At 56.1% G+C, this 15,132-nt stretch overlaps 1 protein-coding gene across 1 annotated transcript; it reads left to right on the top strand.

Annotated features, from left to right (window-relative positions):
* Positions 1-657: 657 nt before the first annotated feature.
* Positions 658-15,078, top strand: LOC112920998 (keratin, type II cytoskeletal 75-like). The gene is made up of 9 exons (XM_026000035.2): positions 658-1,530; positions 3,345-3,553; positions 6,664-6,724; positions 7,537-7,632; positions 9,743-9,907; positions 10,661-10,786; positions 11,258-11,478; positions 12,089-12,123; positions 13,220-15,078. The coding sequence occupies exons 1-9, from the start codon at positions 1,054-1,056 to the stop codon at positions 13,420-13,422; spliced, it is 1,593 nt and encodes a 530-aa protein (XP_025855820.1). The 5' UTR covers positions 658-1,053; the 3' UTR covers positions 13,423-15,078.
* Positions 15,079-15,132: the final 54 nt, after the last annotated feature.

Raw genomic sequence — 15,132 nt, forward strand, 5'->3', positions numbered from 1 at the left:
GCTCAGGGCTCAGGAGCATGCTCAGAACCGGAGGGAGCTCGGAACCGGAAATCTGAACCACAACCAACCGAGATGCTGCGCAGGAAGCCAAGTGGCAGAAGGAGAGAAGCCAGGAACCGGGAGAAAATGAGTGTAGAACCAGGGGCTAAGCTCAGGAAGGGCTGGGAGGGATAGCAGGAAGGGACGTGACGCTGAGGGTAATCGCTAAATGTCCCCGGTCCCCAGGGATGAGAGGAGTAGAGGGGACAGGGGTTTGGAGAGAAATCCTGAGTCTACTGCCCTGAGATAAGCCACCAATCCCCCACCGGTGTCAGGTGCAAAGATCCTGCGGTCAGACCATTGTGCCGTAACATGAGCCCAGCACGCACATGCTGTGTGACCTCGGCCAAGTTTCACAAGAACGCGACGCCTCAACAAAACAAGAATAAATCATGATAGGATAGCCTCCCCATGGTGCTCTGTGGAGACCAAACGAGAAGACGGGTGTAAAGCAGCTACCTATAGTAGCTGCTCAATAAACGTTGGCAGCTATTACTCTTGCCCTCCGCCCTCAGAAAGTCATTATGAGAATTGAATATGACATAAGGCCCAGACTGAGTCCTCAGTAAATGAGGTGTGTTGTTGTTGTTGTTGTTGTTGTTTTCTTTTCCCTGTGACAGGAAGGGCATAATCCAGTGCTTGGGCTCAGAGTCCAGGACCTGGGAATCAGAGGACAGGAGCAGCGGAGAAACAGTGGGAGTGGCTGCAGCGTGCGCCTGCGAACCTGGGTGGGCGGGGGGCTCAGGATCCAGGCCTGCCCTGGGCCCGAATCCCCAGGCCTGGTCCTGCCCTGGGTAGGGTGTTCCCCATGATGATTAGGGGGCAGGAGGATGGGTGCTGGCCAGACATGCCATTGAGGTGAACTCAACAGAGTGGTCTTTGATCTTCTCCAGCCAAGCCCAGTTCCTGAAAAGGATAAAAGTCAGGGAGAGTCTGGGACAGCTAGACCTGGAAGGCTCCTCATCCCTGTGACACGTTCGCTCCTCTGACGACGCTCTGGCACCAGCTCCCACCATGACCCAACGATCTTCTGTCACCATCAAGTCAGGAAGCACCCGGAACTTCAGTGCTTCCTCGGCCAGCCTCCTCCCGGGCTGCCGGCCCAGCTTTAGCTCCGTCTCTGTGTCCCAGGGCGGGAAGAGCTTCGGGGGCAGCTTTGGGGGTGGCTTCGGCACCAGGAGCCTCCACAGCTTCGGGGGGAGCAAGAGAATCTCCATGAGCGGCAGCTACCGCTGCAGCCGGGCCAGCGGGGGTGCCGGCTACGGGTTGGGTCTCGGAGGCATGGGCTACAGGGCCGGGGGAGCCTTCGGAGGGTATGGATTTGGAGGTGGGATGATGTCTGGCTCCGCCGGCATCCAGGAGGTCACTGTCAACCAAAGCCTCCTGACCCCCCTCCACCTGGAGATTGATCCCTCCCTCCAGCGGGTGCGAAAGGAGGAAAAGGAGCAGATCAAGACCCTCAACAACAAGTTTGCCTCCTTCATCGACAAGGTGAGAGGCAAGGGGGGTCCCCACCGGGAAAGCAGCCGGTGCCCGGGGTAGCTCCGCTTTCTGTGCTTCTCTGAGGTTCACTGTGACTTGCCCCGGACCTGCAGCCCTGCTGCAGGGGTCCTGGGGGACCTGCAGCCCTGCTGACCCAGCGAAGGAGGGAGTGGTTTCCCACCTTGTGGAGGTGGAAGCAGGAAAAGTTCATCTCCACCCTCCGGAGCCGTCAGACCTACTGCAAGGACCCTGCTCTTTTGATGGACAAGGGAGGTGTCCTGGGCTTAAAGTTAGACAGCAAAGCGGATCATTTTAAAAGCAAAGGGATGGAGGAATGAAAGGTTATGAGAAGCGGGCTGGGGTCCCTTTTTCCTGCGCAGCTAAGAGGGGGCAGGTCCTCCTGCAGAGACCTCCCTGGTGAACTGGGTACGTCTGGGAAGCTGAGTGGTTGGCGAGCGGCCGGCTTCCCCACTTTTTCCCTGGTGGGAGTTAAGCTGTGATATCAGCCCTGAGTGTGCCCTGCGGGGTGGCCGGGACTCCTAGGGATTTCCCCAGTTCCGGGGAAAGCAGCAACCCTATTTTATTCCACCCCCTGTTCATAGCTGAGCCGGTTGCTTTGTCTGAGAAGAACCGGTTCCAGGCTCTAGTTTGTTCAGGTTCCATGCGTGGGACCTGGAAAGAAGAGTCTAGACGCTTCCAACCCAGACTCTAGTGCTAGGAGAACATCCCCTAACTTCTTGGGCTTCGGGTGGGTCGGACAGACAGACTCTAAGGTGACCATGCAGGTGTAACAGGCTATGAAATGCCTCATCATAGGGTCCCAGGTCTCCGAACACGCAAATCACACCAATTGAACTAGTGGTTCTTCGATCTGATCACCCATGTGACCCCACGTGGCCTGGTGTTTGCACCAACAGATGGGAGATTTCCAGGAGACTGGCTCTGAGGGGACCGTGCGGGCCCTCGTTTGCTTGGTTCACCTGGAGGGGATGCAGGGGGAAGGGGATGTGGTAGGGAGGGACTTGGGGCCCAGATTGCCCTCCTTCCTCTAACAAGAGGAGGAAGGTGGGAGGGGCGGGGGGGGCGAGTGTTCAAGCCCCGCTGTAGGCACATGGCCATCTCTTTGTTCCTTCGTTCTGAGGCTGTGTGCCCTTCTAGGGACTCCCAAAGGAACAAGTTGTGTAGGGAGAAATGTTTCGCGCATTCCCAAGGCTGTTCCCAGGCGGGGGAGCCGCCAGACAAGTGCGACTCAAGAAAACCAGAGCCGTAGCACAAGACCACAAGGGATCTGAGAGCAGAGGGGCCTTGCCCAGGCCACCCAGCTGGCCAACGACGCGGCTGGGATTGTGCCCAGGTCCCCTCAGCGCGACTTTAGAGTGAGCCGTTTCAGTGTTCCCGGACTATACGGGCGACTGAGTTCAGATTCTAGATCTAGAGAAATCACGTAGGAAAGAAAATAGACAGATTAGATCTTCTGCCAGGACCTCCTGCCCACTTCATGGGAATCAAAATGCCACCCAGGAAGGCGATGGTGGAGCGTTCTCTTCTTCAGCTAGCGCACATCAGCGTGGCCTGGTGTACGAACACGGCTTGCAGCCCCTCTGGTCCTGGTCCTCCTTCCTTCTCCCACCTCCACACCAACCCGGTTGCCCACCTCCCGGGCCCATTGCACCAGCAATGGGAGGAGCCTGCCACCTGGACTCCAGGCTCCTGCAGGACCTCCCTGCCCTGTCCAGGGGGAGGGGGGGCGGGTGGCGTATCCCAGAGCCCTCCGGGAGGCCGCGAGGGCAGCGCTCACAGTCTCTCCCCTCCGGCCGGGGCAGGTGCGGTTCCTGGAGCAGCAGAACAAGGTGCTGGAGACCAAATGGAGCCTCCTGCAGGAGCATAAAACCACCAGGGCCAACATCGAGCCCATGTTTGAAGCCTACATCAGCAACCTGAGGAGGCAGCTGGAATGCCTCGGCGGTGAGCGGACTCGGCTAGAGTCGGAGCTGAAGAACATGCAGGACGTGGTGGAGGACTTCAAGAACAAGTGAGTGGACACTCAGCCAGGTCCTGGGGGGGCCCGGCCTGAGGGTCCTGGGGAGGCCCCGCTCTCCACAAGTGCCAGTCCAGGGGGGGCATGTGATGCACACTCGGGGCAGCCAGGAGGAATCAGAGAAAGAACTGGGAGTCTGGGAGCAAGAATGTTGAGGCTTTGGGGAGGGGTAGGGCTGGAGTGATGAGGACTGGCACGGGCCCAGAGACTGGGGTTTGCACCACCTCGTTGTAAACTCGCAGATGGGGACAGTAAGGCTCGGAGACAGCCACTGACTAAGCCAACATGGTACGGGTGGCAACTCATGGGTTAAAGGATGAGACCCAGAGACTCTTGCTCTCACATTTGTTTAACCTGCTCCCATTGCTAACTTACACAGGGTGCATGCACTCACCTCAGCCCTGGCCGGGGCCAGGAACAAAGCAAAAGGGGATGGACCTGCTGCCTTCCCCCTGGAACCACACACACACACACACACACACTCACACACACACACAGCCCCCCACACCCAATGGCATGCTCGTGCCTATAGATTCAAGCAGCTGCTTATATTTATTGTTTTAAGTTATTTTTTTAAGGTTTATTTATTTATGATAGACATAGAGAGAGAGAGAGAGGCAGAGACTCAGGAGGAGGGAGAAGCAGGCTCCATGCAGGGAGCCCGACGCAGAACTCGATCCCGGGACTCCAGGATCGCGCCCTGGGCCAAAGACAGGCGCTAAACTGCTGAGCCACCCAGGGATCCCCAGTTTTAACTTATTTCTAATGCTCTTGGTCCAAACAAAATAAGTGACTTGATAAACAGTTTCAGTTAGAGTTTGTATAATGTAGTGAGAATTCAGGACTGAGTTGAGTTTAAAGGGTTGGCCGATACTCAACCATGGCTATTTACATTTAAATTAATTAAAATTAAATAAAACTTAAACTTCAGCTCCTCCCCCCTCAGTTGCACTACATTTCAAGTGCTCAGTTGCCACATGGGGCTGGCTGATGGGCTCCAGAGTGGATGCAGCTCTAGAGTATTTCCATCATTACAGAAACTTCTGTTGGGCAGCGCTATAGAATCTACAGTCAGCAGATTTATTTTTTTTTAAGATTTTATTTATTTATTCATGAGAGACACACAGAGAGAGGCCGAGACACAGGCAGAGGGAGAAGCAGGACCCATGCAGGGAGCCTGATGTGGGACTCGATCCCGGGACCCCAGGGTCACGACCTGAGCCAAAGGCAGAGGCTCAACCACTGAGCCACCCGGGCGTCCCCAAGAGTCAGTGGATTTGACCTCAGACTCTTTGAACCCCAGTTCTTCTGTCTGTTAAAGGGCATACTAACAGGGCCCACCTCATTGGGGTCGGGGATATTTTATTAAAACTTGTATGTGAAATACTTGGTAGGGTGCCCAACGCCTGACACATAGTAAGTTGTGAATAAGTATTAGCTATTTTTTATTAAATGGATGATTAGGTATGTGGTGATGCAGACACGGGCAAGAAAAGCAGAAAAGATGGATAATTTGTAACATAGAGTAACAGTGTTTCAGTCCAAGAAGGCTTCCTGGAGGAAGAGACCAAAACTCAAGGTGGAGACGGAAGAGGGCACAGTTGAAGAGCGCATTCCCCTAACGGGCAGCGATGTTCCCGTGACAGGCCCCTAAGAGGCCCATGCAGGGGGAGGGACTGTGAGCTAGAAAACACAGACGACGAGGACGGTTGAATGGAGTTAAGTGAGGAAAAGTTGTTCAGATTCAGTTAAAAGGCAGCGGGAGGAGGCAGTAAGGGAACCAGCCAGTTCTCCCAGAGAACTTGGGAGAAGGCGTAGTACCGAAGACGCAATGGCGGGAAAGGGCTTTTCTCAGCTCCTACTGGACAGTGGAAGCAACATAAAGGCAGGGGGATCCTGCATATACTTGATGTGGGATAGTCCTGGGTGGTTTTTAAAAAAACTAATGGCGGGGATCCCTGGGTGGCGCAGCGGTTTAGCGCCTGCCTTTGGCCCGGGGCGTGATCCTGGAGACCCGGGATCGAGTCCCACATCGAGCTCCTGGCATGGAGCCTGCTTCTCCCTCCTCCGGTGTCTCTGCCTCTCTCTCTCTCTCTCTCTCTGTTTATCATAAATAAATAAATAAATAAATAAATAAATAAATAAATAAATCTATCTTTAAAAAAATAAAAAATTAAAAAAATTAAAAAACTAATGGCAAGCCATTCATAGATGAGGAAGAGCTTCTGAGAGGTTAAGTGGCTGCCCCAGGTCACTCGGCTGGACGGTACAAGAGACAAAGCCCAGCTGCCCAGAGCTGCCAAGAGGGTAGGATTCACTGGTGCTTAGGAGAGCTGGGGAGCACATGGGTCACCTAGAGCAGAAGGGAAGCTTCCTTCCCAGAGCTCAGTGAGCAAGGGGGCAACTCCACATGCCCCAGGTGACCTGGGGTCGCTTGGGGCAACACCAGGGGGCAAAAATAGAAGCCTGCTGGTCCATTTATGGGATGTCAGTGCTCTATGGAGCAGAGCCCTGAGAAACACAACCCCAGAAGGAAAGAGGGTTGGTTCTGCTTTACTGTTGTTTGGGGTTGGAGGTTTTTTGTTTTTTTGGGGGGGGCGGTTGAGTTTTATTTGGACAGACGTGGTTGTGCGATTGAATTGGGCTGGGGGGCAAATGTGTAATGGGAGAGCTGCTCCAGTAGTGCACTTCCCGGGTCTGTTCTGGGGACCCACACAGCCTACCCACCTACGGCCCCCGGTGTTTGACCTCACTCCTAGAACTCTGCTCCTAACGCCGATCCACTTTTTTTTTAATTGACTTATAATTGGCGTACAATATTATATTAGTTTCAGGTGCATAACATCGTGATTCCATATTTTTGTATATTACAAAATGATCACCTCGGGATGCCTGGGTGGCTCAGTAGCTGAGCATCTGCCTTTGGCTCCGGTCATGATCACGGGGTCCTGGGATCAAGTCCCCCATCGGGCTCCATGCATGGAGCCTGCTTCTCCCTCTGCCTGTGTCTCTGCCTCTCTGTGTGTCTCTCATGAATAAGTAAATAAAATCTTTATAAAAAAAAATGATCACCCTGACAACTCACTTCTTGAACCTTCCCACAGGTACGAAGAAGAAATCAACAGGCGCACAGTGGCAGAGAATGAGTTTGTGGTGCTCAAGAAGGTGAGGGGACAGGGCTGCTCCCTTGGGGCTCCCAGGCTGGAGGAGCCCCTTCTGGGAGTGACACCACTGAAGCCAGTGGCCTTGCAACTTTTGATTCATGCAGCTGATCTTTGAAGCAGGTTTTACTTCAGAAGTGAGAACGCTTGGGCTCAGGCAGGTTAAGTAAGTTGCCCGAGGTTACCCAGATAATCAGAAGTGAGTCAGAATCCAGGACTCAGGAGTCCCAGCTGTATATCGTGACAGCAGCCCCACCCTATGTGGAGTCCCTTTGGGGAGAAACAAGTAAAATGGGCCGTGTGCTGAGCTCAGGCTCCAGGACATGACGGTAGGCTCAGGAGGACAGGGGCAGGGCAGGGATCAGCTCCACGGAGTGGTGGACCTTCTGCTCCACAAGGGCAGGCAGAGGGAGGAAGGACCAGTTAAGGGAGGGGGAACGGAGCAGCGGTGTGTGAAGCACAGGAAGGGGCTGACAGTGAGAGGAGGAGGAGGGCCTGGGGAGAGGCTGGGAGAGCCTAGGAGCAGTGGAGGCCTAAGGGCCCAGGATGGGGTTGACCTCACCACATGCAGGTGACCTAAGAGATCTGTCCATCTGGCACCAGCTGGTGAGCAGGTGAGCAGGTGAGCAGGTGAGCATTCCCTGAGAGCCTGGTCCCCACACAGCCTGGGCCCTCCTGCAAGTTCCACTCCATAACCTGGAACAAAGAAACGCCCTCGTCCCTCGGAGTTGATGCTCTCTAGCCTCACTCTCAGCCAGAGGCGCTGGCTGCCTCACAATGGATGGGACTCAGAGTAACAGCATGTTCTGTGCCCAGGACGTGGACGCCGCCTACATGAACAAGGTGGAGCTGGAGGCCAAGGTGGATGCCTTGATGGATGAAATCAACTTCCTGAGAGCTTTCTATGATGCGGTAAGCAGTGCCAGGGGCTCCCCCTCAGAAGGGTCTGAGGCTGGGGCCTGGGCTGGGCACCTTCCTCGGTCTCCTCTCTGCTCCCCACCTGGTCTGTAGGTTGGAATTCATGGAGCCGATGCCGTTTTGCCTACAAAGGAACAAAATGAGGCTCCCTAGGGCCGCTAGGGGCTCAGGCAAGGAATTCAACCTTGACCACTCAGTCCAAGCATGTGCTGTTGGTCAGAAAAAAGACTGCTTGGGTTTGAATCGCGTGTGATTTCCAAAGAAGTCGCTGGACAACCTGGCTCACCCAGCGCAGCTCAAACTTACCAGCTCCTCTTCCTAGAGAGGCTGCAGAATGATGCAATTTCACAAACCAAGTGGCAGTTAGTTCTAGAAGCACCCGGCACAACTGCCCGGTTCTCCTGAAGACACCAGACACCGTCCTCAGGGCTGCAGGGGCAGTGCTGAGCAGACACAGCAAAGCCCTTAGGCTCTTGGAAGCTTCTATTACGGCGGAGGAGACAGGCAGCACAGAGAGGATGGAAACTACCCCATTTCAGGCAGAGTAGGGCTGATGAAGAGAAATAAGGAACAGTGGCAGGCAGGAGGTGGGCGATATCTGAAGAGGAACCGCAGAACTGAGGATCCAGGAATGCCGGGAGGAGGCCAAGGTGGTCGGAGGAGAGCGAGTGAGGTAGAGTGGTAGAGAGGGGGTCAGCGCAGTCAAGGCAGGGGTGCAGGGTGCATTGTGCACCTCCAGGTAGGCCTGGTAAGGACAGGTGACATGCCCATGTGTTGCATTTGTTTGGTGGCCCAACAGAAGTTGGTCATGATCTGGGAGCAGGAACACGAGCCCCATGTCTTCGGACAGGTTCAGTGACCGCCCTGCCACCCGCATAGGGCAAAAAAGGCATCATTTTTCTTTGCTTGTTTACTACAACGCTGACAACTGCAAGCCTGTGGGCTGAGACGCCCACCCAGTGAGGTCAGCTACCAGGGAAACTATTTGGGAAAAATGTATTTTTTAAGATTTTATTTATTTATTCATGAGAGTCACAGAGAGAGAGAGAGGCAGAGACACAGGCAGAGGGAGAAGTGGGCTCCATGCGGGGAGCCTGATGCAGGACTTGATCCCAGAACCCCGGGATCATGACCTGAGCCAGAGGCAGACCCTCAACCGCTGAGCCACCCAGGGATCCCCAGGAAAAATGTATTTCAAAACAACTCACAATAATAATTTATGGAAGTAGGAGGTGCATGAACCAATTATCGATAAACAAAGGAAAGGAATATTTTTACCAAGATTTGTGCTTTGGTGATCCTCAAATTTTAAAGTGCGTCAGAATCTTCCAGTTTGTTAAAACGCCGGTTCTGATTCAGTGAGTCTGGGGTAGGAACCAAAATGTTGCATCTCAAGCAAGTTCCCAGGTGCTGCAGCGGCTGCCACTGCCGGTCTCAGGATCCCATTCTGGGAAGCGCCACCTTAGATGATTCTAGAAACTGATCATTAACAAATTCATTACGGTTTACCGTTTCAAAAACCGTGTTATGTAGACATGGATTGATTTAATCCTCGCAGAAAGCGTATGAAGCTCTGTAGGACCAGCCCCCGCGAGACGGAGAAGTGCTCTAACCCCCTTGGCAGATCCCAGGCTCCAGTGCTTTGACCTTTCTGCCCTCTGGAGCTTATTTCCATTTCCCATCCCCAAGGAGCAGGGAGGAGCCAAGATGGGAACGGGACTGAGACGCAGCAGAGCTTTCTGGCTCCTTCTGACTCCGTTTTCTGTCACAAGAGGATTTCTTTATTTGGTGTGAAAGGCTGTTTTCTCAGAACATGAGACATCCCGGCACTGACAGGTCCCAGCAAGGTGTGCTCCCTTGAAAGTGGGGGTGACTTCTGGAGAGCACCAGCTAGAGCTCCCCTCCCTGTGTGCAGATGAGGTGACAATGAAGCCCGGTAAACTCAGCGACCTCCCTAATGTGTCCTTCCCGGCCCTTCCGGCCCATACTAGATGCTGCACCCCAGCAACACAAGTGAGGTCCTCGATCCCAGGGCCACTGTCTCCCAACACACACTCACACTCACACACGCTCCTTCAGCTCTTCCGTTTGGGCCCCGTCACAGGAGCTGGCTCAGCTGCAGGCTCAGATCTCAGAAACCTCCGTGGTCCTGTCCATGGACAACAACCGCAAGCTGGACCTGGACAGCATCATCTCTGAGGTCAAGGCGCAGTACGAGGACATCGCCAACCGCAGCCGGGCCGAGGCAGAGTCCTGGTACCAGACCAAGGTGAGACGTCAAGGTCAGGTGCACGAAACAGTCTTCGAGAACTGGGATTTCAAAAGCAAATTAGGTGAAAACTTTGTCCTCTCAGGTGCCCCAGTCTGATGGGGTCAAAGGGATAGGAGCTCAGCCTAGGGTTTGCCCTCTATTGGGAGCGTCCCTCAGCAGCACCCTCAGGGCCCAGGAGAGCAACCAGACGAAGGCAGGAAGCAGTCGGTCCTCTGCAGGGAGGGAGGGGGGAGTGGACCCACCTCCGGTGTCCTGTCGAGGCCGGCAAGGGACAGCCAGGCAGCGCCAGCCTCCAGTGGCAGCAGCAGTGAGGGAGGGAAGGCAGGAGCGAGAGCAAGGCTCAGCCTCCTGCGTCCAGAGAAGAGACGTGCGGCTGGCAGCGGCCGAGGGCCTGGGAGCAGGCACCGAACAGGGGCCACAAAGAGATTTTTCCAGGTGTTCCAGCAAACACTCTGAGCTGGAGAGCCCCAAGCAGGAAGCGGCTTAAGACTCGGACTGCTGAGCTCGTGGGGATGAGATCCCTGATGGCGGGTGGCAGGGAGGACGAAGACCAGACACAGGAAGGGCCCAGCTGTGGGGTGGAGCCTGCAGGCGTGGAGAGTGAGGGGCAGATGGAATTTGATGGAAAGGAGCAGTGGGGTCAAAGGGAGGCACTTCCAGGCAGCATGCTGGAAGCCTCTCGGGCCCCGGGAGGCCACGGCCACCTCGCCTCTGGCCTGACCACCCCTGCCTCGGGCCCGCCGTCCCCAGTACGAGGAGCTGCAGCGGTCTGCCGGCCGGCACGGGGATGACCTCCGCACCACGAAGATGGAGATCTCCGAGCTCAACCGCGTGATGCAGAGGCTGCGCTCTGAGATCGATAACCTGAAGAAGCAGGTAGGGCTGAGCTCCCAGCAGACGTCCCATCCATGCCCCTGCCCCCCGACAGGCCTGGGCCTGGGCCCAACTCGGCCCGTCCAGAGAGAAGCCTCCCCAGAGGAGTGACCTTGCAGCAATGTGACTGTGGGGCCACCCGCCCCACAGAGGAGGTCCCGACTTTCTTTCCGAGATCTGCCCAGCGGCTGCTCCTCTAGAGGAGGGTCTGTCCTCTGTGCATACGAGGCAAAACTATCCAGAGAAGCGTGGCATCGGAAAGGACCCCCCCCCCCAAATCATTTCCTCTGTTATGGCTAAGTCTCAAATTATCCAAGGAGGACAGAGATTGATCTTATTTTTAAAGATGATGAAGCTCCAACCTCCTTTGCATGAAATCCACTTCAGGAAACGCCCCCATATTTTTACCCCAAAATGCACATCTTCCTGTATCCTCTGCGGGCGACCTCACAAACTCCCGTGTGCCCCCGGCAGTGCGCCACGATGCAGTCCGCCATCGCCGACGCCGAGCAGCGCGGGGAGCTGGCCCTCAAGGACGCCAAGCACAAGCTGGCCGAGCTGGAGGACGCCCTGCAGAAGGCCAAGCAGGACATGGCCCGGCAGCTGCGCGAGTACCAGGAGCTCATGAACGTCAAGCTGGCCCTGGACATCGAGATCGCCACGTACCGCAAGCTGCTGGAGGGCGAGGAGTGCAGGTGGGGGGCCTTCCCCGACCGCGGCTGCTCAAGTACCATGTCCCCCCACCATGGCTCAAACAGATGCCACTGGAGCACCAATGCCACAGACCCCAAGAGGCCCACAGTGTCAGGCCCCAGATAGAAATTCCAAGGGTGGCGACAGCGCTAAAATGCAGCTGCTCTCCCAGAGGCATCCTGCAGTCCCAGCTTCTCCCATAGTTGTTGTTGGGCCCCGGGGCAGAGGGTCAGGGTGACGGTGTCAGGCAGGGGTGGCCCGCGACTACCTGGAAGGCCACAGCAGGGCCTATTCCTGCCCAGCCACCCGGCCACACTGGGGAAGGGCCTCGGGGGCCCCCCGTCTGCCCAGAGATGCCTACAGTCTGACCATCCCTGCCTAGGTAGTAAACACGCATCGCTCTTCCCATTTCTCTATGTACTTTGACTCGGGCTCTGTTCTAGAGTCCCCGGGAAGATTCATATTAGCTAGACGGACGAAGGCTTGCTAAGCGTGGGGCCTGGCATGCAGTAAGCTCTGTGCGCTGATAGCGGCAAATACATTGAGCCCAGGGCCCTTCCACTTCTCAGCAAATGAATTATCTCTTTCTCTCCCCCTCCCTCCCTTCACCAGACTCACCGGGGAAGGCGTCGGACCCGTGAACATCTGTGAGTAAATGTCTCGGGATAATAGAGAAGTGGGAGTCAAAAGAGAAGCGATGGCATCGTAACAAGGCGATGCTGATAGATGTGGGGGGAGTGTCATGAGGACCCTCCCAAAGGCTCTGGGGAGACCCTATCTCCTTGGGCCTTTCCATTCTGTGGGCTCAAGAGACTTGTGATGAGATCCCACCCCCAGCGCCAGTCCCGGTGGAGTCACTTGTCCACGGGAAGGAGTTCACCCCGACCCCAGGGGACCCCCAGTTACAGGACAGGACGACTCCAGGAGTGAGGGGTCCGCAGCCTGGCCATGATTCCTTAGCTAGTTCTGGCAGGATTCCAACTCACACAACTAACAAGAGGCCAGTAAACTGGTTAAATGAAAAGGGCCGTATCTAGAATTAAAGCAAATTACTGGAACGAGTAGAGCAGTGACCGACCTGGCTTGGCCTCAGCTCACGGAGGGGAGAGGTGGGGAGAAGCATCTCTCGGAATGACCCAGCAGGGTGAGGGAACGTGCTCAGGGAGCACAGAGTCCTAGGCAAGAGAAGTAGGGTCTCCTTGGGCCCCATGTGGCTCAGACCACGTGAGGGAGGCCAGAAACCGAGGAAGGGGGAGAGCTTGAAACCAGTTGATACAAAGGAACAGGAATGCTTCACCTGGAGAGCTGGACAGAGGGGGAAAGTCAAAGAGGCGTCTTCAAATGTTTGACAGGCGGAGGGTGATGCGTCCCAGGGTACTGAGCTCCCCCTCACTAACCTGTCTGGGCAAGCACTATTAGCCATTGCCTTTGGGTGATGCATCAGAGGTGATTCCAATGGGGGAAGGTTTACCTGGATGGCCTTGGGGCCTCTCCAGTAAGGGAGACTTCCGACATGTCCTGCTCAGGACACCAGGCCTCACGCTCCGTCCAATCTGAGAGTCTAAGTAGATGAGGAATGGACATGGCAGGTGTGGCCCTGGGCATGCCACTTGATGTCTTTGCATCTCCATTTTTCCTCTGGGAAGCCAAGTGGGAGGGAGCCCTCCTGGGCCCAGAGCCAGGGAACGGGAGTCTTGGGGACCTGGAGGGCCTGCCAGCGTGCCCTGTGCCTTCTCTCCACAGCCGTGGTCTCCTCCAGTGGGGGTACGGGCTACAGCTCCGGTGGCGGCAGCCTGTGCATGACCGGCGGTGGCTACAGCAGCAGCCTGGGCTACAGCTCGGGCGGTGGCTTCAGTTCCACCAGTGGCCGCAACATGAGCGGCAGCAGCTCCAGCGTGCGCATCATCTCCAAGACGTCGTCCACCAAGAAGAGCTACAGGAGCTAAAGGGCCGCACCAGCCTCGGCTGCCCCCTCCAGACCCCCACCCCCTCGTTCCCAGCCCTAAGACCTGCCGCTTTGCTGATGCCCCACATGCAAAATCAACAGCAGGAGGCGTGGGGAGTGGCCCGTGAGTTCTAAGGTCACCTTGTCCATCCCTCTGCCTCCAGATGGGTCCCCACAGAGGTACCTCTCTTGCTCCTTATCCCAGAGCCCTCCAGGGTCCCCAGACATCCGCTCCAACTAATGCCGACTCAACTGCTTGCGCCAAGACCCAGGCTAGGACTTTGTCCATCAGCAGCTTCCAGTGCAGGGGTGCAGGAGGGTCTTCTCCTCCCCAGGGGAGCCAGATCCACAGCACCCACAGTCCTTTACGGGGGAGGGCAGGTGCTTAGAATTGACCTTGGTGCTCCCAAGGCAGTTGAGTGTAGTCTATGTAGGCCAGAGCCCCGCCGCGTGTGCTCTCTCATCACAGACGGGACCCTTCCCCGCAGGCCCTCTCAGACCAGGGAACGCTGCCAACCCAACGGGTCTACTGGACCCTCACTTCCTTCCTTCTTGTCCCCTGCCAGGCCCCCACCCACTTCCCCTGACAACTCCCACCATCTTATTGGAATAAGAAACCAGCCCCCTTCAAAATATGACCAACTCGATTGTTCATACTAGAACAGAAGGATTTTACCAAGAACCCAAGGGTTCTCCACGTCCCGGGGCTGCCTTCCGTGATAGCTCACAGCCAAATTCCTTCCAAATCTGCCTCACTTAAGCCAACGTTAGACTTCCCACCGCGTGCAGAACCGCCCTGCTGCCGAGCGGGGGGAGGCAGGCTCGTGCCAGGCGTGGGGAGGCGGCCGCGCAGCAGACGCGCCAGGAAGAGGAGCCCAGCTAGGCTGTGTCCGCGCGGCCCTGGGACGCTCCTCCCACAGAATAACCCTCCAGGCTCAGAAGTCGTCCTCCTCCCTCTGGTATCCATGTCCCTTTTCTGGAAAGTTCTCTGTCCTCCTTACCTTGCTCTTTCCCCCCTCCCTCCTCGTCTCCCCCTCCGCCACCGCCCTGTGCGTCTCCTCTCTCTCCACCCCTCCTCTCTGCTCCTTTACTGCTCTCCTTTCTTGCCCTCCCACTCATCAGTTTGGCGATATATCTCCCGCTCCCTCTCTCCTGACCTGTCTCTGAAACGTCTACAGTGTGGATTTGCCTGTGCCCCTGGCCTGGCTAGAAATGACACTCTTGAGGGCAGTCCACCAAACCCCCTGCCCCACAGGGGACACCTAACTGGGCAGACTCAGAAGAGAGGCTGAGCGTCCTCCGGCGTCTTTCCTCCCCCTCAGAGGATGCCTGCTCGGTCTGTGGAGGAAGCAGAAGTAGAGGAGCCGTGGGAGAGGGAAGAAGACATAGGCAAAGAGATCTCTTTGAGGCTGGCCTTCATGGTGTGGTCTCCCTCCTTGAGGAGCTGTGAGTCCTCAAAACACCTGCCATGCCCTCGTGCATGCATCCCAAAGGCAAGCAGGGACTGGCTGCCCGCTGTGGACATGAAGACAGTAGAGATACAAGTCAGAAAACAAAGTCACCCCCATCCGGTCGTCCTAGACCCTCCTGACCTGCCTGCTCCCCGTGTGTGCCCCTTTCCTGAAATTGCTTCAATAAAGCATCACTGAGCTGTCTAGGTCTTGGTAGAGTCCGCGTCTTATCTCACATTTGAGGGGGAGGTTGGTGGTTA

The sequence above is a fragment of the Vulpes vulpes genome, chromosome 8 (genome assembly GCF_048418805.1).
Source record: "Vulpes vulpes isolate BD-2025 chromosome 8, VulVul3, whole genome shotgun sequence".
In the NCBI taxonomy this organism is placed as follows: Eukaryota; Metazoa; Chordata; class Mammalia; order Carnivora; family Canidae; genus Vulpes; species Vulpes vulpes.

Bases quoted from the DNA above. Each gene is read 5' to 3' on its own strand.
- LOC112920998 (XM_026000035.2), top strand. From the start codon at position 1,054: ATGACCCAACGATCTTCTGTCACCATCAAGTCAGGAAGCACCCGGAAC. The intron at 1,531-3,344 runs GTGAGAGGCAAG...CGGCCGGGGCAG, and splicing joins TTGCCTCCTTCATCGACAAG to GTGCGGTTCCTGGAGCAGCA. The intron at 11,479-12,088 runs GTGGGGGGCCTT...TCCCTTCACCAG, and splicing joins CTGGAGGGCGAGGAGTGCAG to ACTCACCGGGGAAGGCGTCG.